The 10267-nt window shown below is 38.7% G+C and overlaps 1 protein-coding gene across 1 annotated transcript in view; it reads right to left on the bottom strand.

The window, feature by feature from the left end:
- Positions 1-9822, bottom strand: part of prkar1b (protein kinase, cAMP-dependent, regulatory, type I, beta) — a 66359-nt gene extending 56537 nt beyond the window's left edge. The window contains exons 1-2 of the mRNA XM_085352436.1: positions 9781-9822; positions 7863-8050 (exon numbers count right to left, since the gene is read on the bottom strand). Coding sequence (XP_085208562.1) covers positions 7863-8036 — 174 coding nt within the window. The 5' untranslated portion in view covers positions 8037-8050; positions 9781-9822. The remainder of the gene's footprint in view (positions 1-7862; positions 8051-9780) is intronic.
- Positions 9823-10267: the final 445 nt, after the last annotated feature.

A 10267-nucleotide genomic window follows, 5' to 3' on the forward strand; every position in this document is an offset into this window, starting at 1 on the left:
GTCCGACTTACCTGTCAGGGACCAGGGTGAGGTAGATAGGAGGAGGTTTAAGTCCAGGTGAGTGCACGAAAGCTAGACTGATCTGACAGAGTACCCTCCATTTAACATAGTGGTGACAAATGAACACAGAAGCTGGAGGTACTAATTACGCCTATGATGGAAAACTTTAGAACTTCTTGACACACATGGCACATAGTATTGTTTGTGATGCTGAAATGGATTGAACTTTCTAGGCTGGTTGAACTTTGTATCCATCCAATATCAAGTGAATACAGGAACAGTATCGCCAATATTAATACTCTACTTTTACTTTCCATAAAACTAGTTAACACAAAAAAAACACAACTTTTAGATTTTTAGGTATTTTGAAACTGGGCTTTTGCGCTAGTATAGATCTGGTATCAATCAAATATCAGTGTTGGTATTGGTATTATCAATACTTAGTTTGATCCACCCACTTCTAGTGCAATCAAACTTAATTACACAAATGGAGACTGATCTTAAAAAGAATATAATGACGGCAGGGGCAAAGTAAAAGAAACAAAAAGGAAAGCAGATGATAGGGTAGATGATCCAAAGCTACTCATAATACTCCTCTAAATGTTTTCAGCAGACTCAACAAACAGTCAAACCCTTCTGACGAATTGTCAATCAGAGCCCTTCGAAGGGACTGGTGGAGTTGTTATGATAGGTTCTGGTGACAGCTGAATAGCCAACAGCACTGAAAGCCTTCTCATTTTACATAGGAAGGGGAGACAGCAACTGATTGACTGATCCAATGACAGAGAGTGAGGAACTCTCTCTCATAATGCAAACGGAAGGAGATGTGGCACGTTTGTTTTACTTGACATATGACGACGACGCAATGAAAAATCATCGCAACACTAGCCCCTTTGCAAAGAGATACAAATATCACATTACTTCTCAATCCAGAATCAGCTTCTGTTGCTAAAAGAAAAGATTTTTGTTTTAATGCATGTTTCAAAGCTTATATTAACACAGCCAAAAACAGCTCAAATCAAAAACACATAAATTTAATGCCTAAAAGGCCTGTGTTTAATTTACATTTACAAGTTAGAAGCCCTAAGATCCAAAGAAACAATTACGCCTGGAGGCTAGTTAAAACTGAATGAATCAGATCTCCTACTGTTGAACAAACACTAACATCACGATATGCAGTCCAAGCTGCAAGAGAGAGCTTGTCAGACGTGTGAAGAGAGATTCACTGGGAAGGACGACCACAATCATGATCTAACCAGGAGGGAACTCAAGAAAGGAAGGGATGAAGTTAGCTGGTTAGCTGCAACTACACTTTTAAAATAGGGGCAAGTTGTCCACGCTTAGATCAAACATGGATGATGTTGTTCTCTCATTGCGATGAGATTAAAAAACAAAAGTTAATTTAATTAATAAATATAGTGGGTTAATATACCTAAATTTATTGTTATTTCAATGAGTCCTCTGCAGGGTTACCAAGAGTAGATGTCTGATGATACAAGACAGAAGAAAAGTAGAAAAAAAATCAAATAATGAGGGGCAACAGGGACAGGAGAACCCTTTAAAACGACAGTGTGCGACAAACATATTTGTCACATTTAAATTTTTCAGATTATTAAACAAATTTTAATATTACACAGAGATAAGGCGAATGAATACAAAACACTATTTTAAAATCAGTGTTTATTTCATTAAGGGGAAAAAAAAAGGTATCCAAACCTACCCAGCCCTAACTGATTGTGCCACCCTTGGCAGCAAGAACTGCACTCAAGTATTTAACAATAACTGGTAATTAATGTGTCACATCACTGTGGAGGAATTTTGAGCCCGCTATTCTGCTGCAAAAACTTGACTAGAACACTTTGTTTTTTCTGAGCTGTTAAAAGATGGACTTGCTGGGGTGTTTCTGATCATTTTCCTGCAGAGTGTGCTTGAGCTTCAGGGCATGAACTGATGTCCAAACATTCTTCTTCTGGATTTTCTGGTAGAGGGCAGAATTCGTAGGTTTTCATAGCTTTTATCCCTTAATAAGCTTTTTATCCCATCATTTAAAAACTGTATTTTGTATTAACTTGTGTTATCTTTGTCTAATGTTAAAATTTGTTTACTGATCTGAAACGTAAGTCTGAAAAATATGTCAAAAATAATGAACCAGGAGGTCAAATACTTTTTCGTAGAAATGCATGATGAGTCATTCTGACAACAAGATTTACCACAAAAACAACAACAAAGAGGTAAACATAATCAGACAGAAGCTGAGACAAGTTATGAGTCAGATCACTCAAAAAAAAAAAAAAAATAGCATTGGTATGTAGTGTGGAGTTTGTCAACTATTTTTCCTATTTCAAAATAAATGTGATGAATGTTCAAATTGCTCAGAATAACCCAAAAGTCTTCAATAACAGCAGCTGGGCATATCTAACCATACCCAAACAAGCTATTAATGGAAAGATTCCACAAATGTTCTGCAATTAACAGGCACTGCAATGAACAAATATATAATAACAATAAAAATGAACCACAACAAGGAAACTGCTATAAGATGTGAAAATAAGAGTTAACAGAACAGTGCTAAGGCATGAGTGATTGCCAGACATACAGATGGAGTCGAGGAGTCACAGCTGGCGTTGTGCTGAACATTTAGTTGCCAGCACAGGTGGCATGTTATGTAAAGATCAAAGCACTGACTCCTACATGGCTGCAGCAAGAACTGCACAAGTATGAGTGAGACACAACCTAAGTCATCAAATATGTTCTCATGGAAAGTAAAGGAGAAAGAGTGAAGCTATCCAGGTGTTCCATATTGGATGTTTGTTAAACAAAACCAGCAACAGCAGTTGCACCAAAAATGCCAAAAAACAAAAAAAACACTATTAAGCTAAGTGAAGATGCAACATAACAAATTCAATAAAACATCTGTGCTTCCAGCTGCCCGTTTCATTCTAAGTGATAAATTCACACTAACACATTATCTCCTGGCACTATTATAAAGTGCTGCTTTCAGACAGACCTGCAACCTGGGAGACTCATGAGATTTCTAGGTTAGTCCAGCATTCATTTAACCATCTAAAATAGACTTCTCTATGGGTTCTCAAAGGACAATCAGCCCATTGTATTAGAAAGTAATTATTTTTAATCACTGTTTGGGAGCCCTAATGTCAAAAGACTGGTAATCTTATAATAGCTTTCTGTGTTAACAAGAAACAACTCTAACCTATTTCTGTTAAATAACAGGGGGGGGGGAAATGTCAGCTAACGTGGCATGGAAATAATCTTTTGTCTTTTTGTACTATGTGCCAAAATTAGCTGATCTCATAGAGATGGCAGATGAGAACACCATCCAAAGCTACTATTGTAGAGATCAAAGGCATCATTACCATACATAAATAGACAGGATGAAAGGGAGAGAGATGGCTGTTATTTCCACATTCACAATGTCAGCTGTGAACAAAAGATGTGTTATTACCTCAAAACAAAAGTCAGAAACAAACTTGTCAGACTAATGATTTTGTGTGATTCTCAAAGAAAGAAAGAAAGAAAGAAAGAAAGAAAGAAAGAAAGAAAACAACACCAAAGAAGAAGAGAGGAGAGTAGATAACAGAGAAAAGATTTTCCAGATAAGATTGCTGTGCTGTATGAAACTGATCCTCTGCAGATATGAGGTTAGGTCTGACGAGGTCTGGAAAAAGAGGAGAATGAATACCCCAGTGATCTAATTGGCACAGAGACAAGAAGAAAAAAAAAGTGGACACATTAGAGGACAAAGGGGATAAACTTGTGAATAAAAGAGCTTATTGAACACAGGATCGACTACAGTCCTTCTCTCCACTATTGTTGCCTAGGTTACCGCCTCTAGTGGGCGAGCAGTGCTGACAAACTGGTGGTGAGAGAAGACAAAGAAACACGCAATCAGGGAGGCTGAAATATACCAAAAGATGGCATGGCAAGGTTGTTTTTTTTCTATTATCTGTAGCAAAAGCATTCGGCTCTAAAAGGCTGCCTGATCAGGGACCAGACACTGCAGGTGGTGAAAAATATTTCAATTTCTGTATTTGTTTAGCTTTTAAAATATTCTACCTCTGTTTGTGGCCTTCTGCTGTGAAAAATGTCCACTTTGAAACATGAAGATGAATATTTTTTAGCAAACATAGAAAGGCAGCCCTAAATTCCGATTAAATGGATATGGCTTGTTGAATGAAATACTGTCCTCAAAGTTACAGTGGGCAAGAAGAAAAGAAACACAATAAGCCTCTCAGATAACTGGGTCACCAAAACATGGCCTGTTTCAGTTCCACAAATGACTGACCTCACAGCACAAGCACAGATTTGGATGGCTTGACTGGAACCATGTTGGGCAACTGTCGGCGAAAGAGGACTGCAAGTCTGCAGTTTTTTTGTTTATTCGAACCACTTGTTTACACCGAGTGATTTCACAGACCAACATTCAACAACATAACAATTCAACTACTGCAGCTAGAGCAATAAAATATATGCTTGTTACCGTACAAAGATGCTTTTTTGACCTTGCACACAGTTACACAATGATAACCAATGATCACAGGGCCATGTCCTTGTAATTGCCACACAGGAACCTCACAAACACAATCTAAAATTTAAAGTTCACATTGACAGAAAACATTTATGTAAAAGACATGTAAAAATCACTGGTATCTTCTTGATTTTGAGGCACTTTTCCTTTTTCCTCAAAAAATTAAACCGTCTGTCATGTAAAGAGAAATTAAATATTGTTTTTTTGTTTTACAATCATTTGAACAGTCAGGCTATTGTGCTTTTAATTATAATATCGGATGTTTGCTGCAGAAAACACTTGGTCTGCAGTGGGGAGGACTGAACAGTGGGAAATTTCTACTCCCTTATATTATAATAAAAGTCCAAAGATGGTTGCAAGTTGATCAAGTGCTGCATGTAACCCACAGCTCTGACAATACTGTTTCAACTGCGAATGCCCTCAAAGTTAAACTTTGTCGATCAAGTTTGTAATTACATGCAATCTGTTTCTGATGATAAAGCAATTACCTGTGATAAAACATCGAAAACCACATATGTTGCTGTGTGCATAGAAAGAAATTCACACTTAACAGAAATTCACATTTAACTATTACAGTTGTGCTCTGCTGCCTTCCCGTTCTACAGAAATATAACCAGATTACAACCAGCTGGCAGGCTGCTGAGTCATGTTGTACTCATTGATAAAAATGGCAACATGTTGATAGTCAGTCTGCATTTATAAATTAGATAATAATTATTTGCAAATCTTGGACCGTCCCTCTGAAGATGATAGCAGCCAACCCAAGTCAGACTGTGATTGTTTGCAAAAAGGTTGCCTCCTATCAAGCAACCTGTACAATCGCTTTGTGATCACTCAAGCAATGAGCAACCATTTACTTACCACAGGTTGCAATCAGTCCCAGAATGTATAATATAATCACCAAGCAACCACCAATTTTTCTGCTAACGCAAGGAGGTTGCTATCCTATTTTTACTTTTGGGACTCAGCACAGAGCTTGCTCAGTATTACAAGGTAGCTTTGTCAAGTTAAGTGTGCCCAGTGTTTGATGGCTTTTTGTTGAGCCAATTCGATAGTTCCCCAACTAGCATCATCTCAGGATAATTGAACAAGAAGGCTCATCTCATACACTTAATATCCCCAGAGTATTTTAATTTAATTAAGAAAACGTATTTTCATTCAAAATATTTCAATATTATGCTGTATATATTTCTTACCCACACCCCTACTTATTATAAAGACTTTTGATGGATATGTACTGCATAGTTCAATTCAATTCAATTTTATTTATATAGCGCCAAATCACAACAACAGCCGCCTCAAGGCTCCTGTCATTCACAATGACTGTATACATTTATACAGTCCTGCATGTTGCATGCATTTACTCCATCCAGCCACTTTTACAGCTTGTATTAATTATATCCTCTTTTCTATGCTCACTATTTAGGTATTACAATAATTCTCTTTCATATTTCTTTCCCTCTAAGAAGAATAGCACTTTAGATCACATACTTATTAATGATGTAAAACATGTACAAAACACTCATGTCAAATGTATCCCTATTTCTTACACACTGTGCAGTATGTCTTTTCTTAACATGATAGGTTGTTATTGTAATGGGATACACACAAGGTGACGCACAAACAGCTTGTTTCTGCTGAGCTCTATCACATTGATTTGTATTCATGCTGCCTCTCTGGCTATGCAGCATTACAGTCCCCATCAACACCAGCAGCAGCTCTAATATCAACAGTGTTCTCGTTTTGACTCTAACGCTGCTTGACCTCAACTTGCTGCTCTTTGTTCTTAAGATGCAAATACACCAACAATTTCAGGACATACAAGCTAAAGAGCCCTGCTTGACCTTGAACTTTGTCATTGTTGTTGATTCAGTCCTAAAGATTAAAACTATAGTATTAAAAGAGATTTTTAAAAAACAAAAACAAGCCAGGGTAATAACCAACTGAACACAAGACATTTTCTTGAATGTGAGGGGAAATTCTTAGTCAAGCATTTAGAATTAAGTGTAATCCAGTCATTCTTACAAAGACAGTGCAAAACACACACACACAAACACAAACACACATACATACCTACAGAAGAAAGATGGATACCTTCACCCGGACATGAGCATGGTGAGAATCACTATCAGCTCTATCTGATCTCTCTTCGCGATAACTTCTCTTGTTGGAAATGCATTTCTAAAGCAAAGCCCTCCTGAGACCACCATTAATAGCCTTCAGTCCCAAATAACACATCTTAATGAACCACTTGTAAGAGTAAAGCCCATTGTTCAAACACACAAATCCTATGATCTGCTTATGAATGAACTGCTCAAACGCACGATTCTCCGAATGATCGAAGCCAAACACCAAGAAAGTACATCCATTTAAGCTAAATGCTCCAAAATATTCCCTAGTTTGGAGAGTGCTTCATTTGCATTTGAGGTATGACACTTCAGAGAGGGTTGAAACATTTGAACTTTTTTATGTGCTTCCGTTCAGTTAATTTAACTCAACAAGCGTCTTATAAATAAAGGAAGACTTAAGGAAGCAACTTTTTTGTAAAAACATCTTACTGCTGTACTAGTGCCAGATGCATACACACACACACACACACACACACACACACACACACACTGAGCAGTCACGTTGCGTTTAAGCTACAGGGACTGAGCTACAAAGATTACCCCCTGTTTTAACCTGTTTTCTAGCTCTGATCTTTCATTTGTCTGTATTCAAAACAGCCAACTCTCCTCTAATCTTTTAATGGATGTGCCATCTCTTTTGTCTCCCTGCTCAGAGACAGACAGACAGACTGAGAGAGTGAGATGGGCAAATACAAAAAGTCTGCTGTCTGAGTCTGCAAGCGGGACACTGGGTGCTCCTCTTGCATTCCCTAATGGATTCTCCTATTATGAGATGGAAAATGAAAAGTCCAAGATAATAATTTGGGCACCGTCTGTTTTTAATGCTCTAACTAACTGGGATGGTACTGACGTATTCATACAGTAGTACAAACGTTGGGTGAGCAGATGTAATGTAACAAATTAGGAGGCCAAAAAAGAAGGTGTATTTTCCTCACAAACACATACAATACCAGCAAGTTACAGAAGATGTTGATTTCAAAAAGAATTCCACCTTATGTGATTCAGCTTAAGACTACTTCATTCAAACCAGCCACATTACTATCATTATTATCCACAAATAGAGTTACACTGCAGGAAAAGTGCATGTCACGTAATACAATCACAATTAACCCAAAGTCACCCCATTAAAAAAAAAACAGTTTCCACACATTAGACACAGAGACTCTCAAAACTTTGTCATCACCAACCTTCTCCAGCTTTTCAAAATGCTCCCGCAGGAACTTCATAGGACGCTCAGGCTTAGCGATGCAGAGGTTCACAATGCACTCTTTGAGGATCTGCTGGATGTTGTGCTTCTGCACGAAAATTTCACAGCCCTTCAAACTTTCGTCTTCTTCCAGAGTGGAGGAGGAGGTGGCCATCTTATCTTTTATCTCTGTGGCAGTGGGAGAGAAACAGGGTGGACCATGAGAGGAGGGCAGGGAAGCCAGAGGAGGATAGCAGGGAGAACAATGTAGCGGGGGGGAGAAGAGGGCTGAGGAGAGCAGAAAAATAGAAGGAGGGGCAAAATGAGGAGTGTATAATGAGATATGACGGACACAGGGGAGAGATTTGGAGGGGGAATAGATCGTGGGAAGCAGGTGACTTAAAATTTCACCAGTTTTTTTTTATACTTCTTGCACAAAAAGGCAACCCTGCGAGCAAGGTATGACGTTTTGTGACAACAGAGGCTGTTGCCAGTTTATTCCCTTTACTAAACAAAATATAAGTATAAATAACAAAGCAAATCTATAAGTTGTAGAACTAGGTAGAATGTTTTAATTTAGAAGATTGCCCAAAATAGACAATCTGATCTTGTTATTACTGCCACTAACAATTTTCAAGTGTTTGTCCTAAAAATATACATTTGTGTTTAGAATATAAAGTTACAGATTCTAAAGATAGAGGATATTATCATCTGCTTCTAGATGGTTGAAAAGAAGTGTAACTCTTGTGTCTGTTTGTTAGAAGATCTTGATTAATCAGACCGTGCTTTATCTTAAAGACCTCATAGTACTATATCACCCCTACAGAGCAGTTTGCTGGAATAGGCCTAGGTTGCTGGGGGCTAGGGGCAATGATTCACTAAGCATTTTTTCTTCCCTCACCACTATGTGTTTATACACAACTTTGTATGTAACCATTATTATTATTATTACACTCTTCCACGGTGTTTTTTTTCCTGACTTCTTCTCCTTGCCCACAACTGGTTATAGCAGATGGCTGTCCCTCTCTGACTCCAGTTCTGCTAGAAGTTTCTCCCTGTTAAAAGGAAGTTTTTCCTTCCCACTGTCGCCCAATGTTTGATCATGGGGTGGGGGGCATATAACTGTTGGGGTTTCCTCTCTAACATTGCAGGGTCTTTACTTTGCAATATAAAGTGCTTTGAGGCAACTGTTGTTGTGATTTGGTGCTATATAAATAAAGTTCAATTGAAATCAATGTAATTGAAACCGATAAAAAAAAAGTTAATGTAAACACATCTAACAGAACTTAACTTACTATCAATGGAGGTCCACTGGAACACGGCCTATTTTTCGTGGCGGATAAACATGACTGAACATTGAAATACTGGAAAGTAGTGCCTTTATTTGTGAAACTAAATACTTCAGCAGGTGGAGGCAATGGTAATTATATAACAACACATGACTACTAACAAATGCTAGTAGCCTATGTCTGATTGCAGATAATTGTGCAATACGTCTCAAATCAAGACAGGAAGCTGGGCAGGTGTAGCTAGCTAACAGTTAACTACCCTGAATCACTTCCTCAAAGGGAAATCACGTTAACCGTATCGTTATTTCTGCATAATAAACCAGACTCGAGCATGACTTTGAGGGTGACATCAGGCTGCAGCTTCATTCACAACAAATACACCAGCAGCGATGTCCACACGGAACAATTTTAACTGTGTAAACTGTGGCGCTTGTGATGAAACCGAACACCTGCTCGTCTGCATTCAATACACAGCTAACACAGCCAGAGTTGCTAACCTTACAATGACAACCAAACCACAACGAAGGGGGAATTACGGCGACAGCATAAAGCATCACGAGCCCGGTCTAAAACCACCCCACCGCTATTTCGTAGACACGGTTCAGTCCTTGCTCGCGCTCGTGTCCCTACCGTTATTTGTGGAGGATGTGGAGGAAAAAACACCTCGCTGGTTGGTAAGAGATTGATGAGGTGCCTTTCGTTAGCTGGGATGCTGCTGTTGCTGCCTCTGCCTCACCGCTACCTCTCGCTCGCTCTGCGTCAGTCTCGATGACGTCAATCTGTCATCTCCTCGACCGCAGCGGCGCTCTCTCGAGGCCAGCGAGCACGCGGCAGCGCATTTACAGATTAAACACCCTTAGAGGAAATAACCACACAAAAAAGAACTGTGCTGCTATTATTATTATTATTAGTAGTAGTAGTATTAGTATTACTTAGAGGCGTTCATTTCCAAGTATGAACGTCTCCATCATAGTCTTTGGGGTTACACCCTCACTGCTCTGCAGCTACAGGCCTAATATCACATTTTTATGACGTATATGCATGCTTTCCCACCACATGATTAGTCCTACGGCTAAATAACACTGGATTTAAAGCCTCAGAAACCATTCTAATCTAA

This window comes from Diplotaxodon limnothrissa, linkage group LG4, assembly GCF_057381915.1.
Source record: "Diplotaxodon limnothrissa isolate DT_005_m linkage group LG4, D_limnothrissa_male_GT1.1, whole genome shotgun sequence".
Lineage (NCBI taxonomy): Eukaryota > Metazoa > Chordata > Actinopteri > Cichliformes > Cichlidae > Diplotaxodon > Diplotaxodon limnothrissa.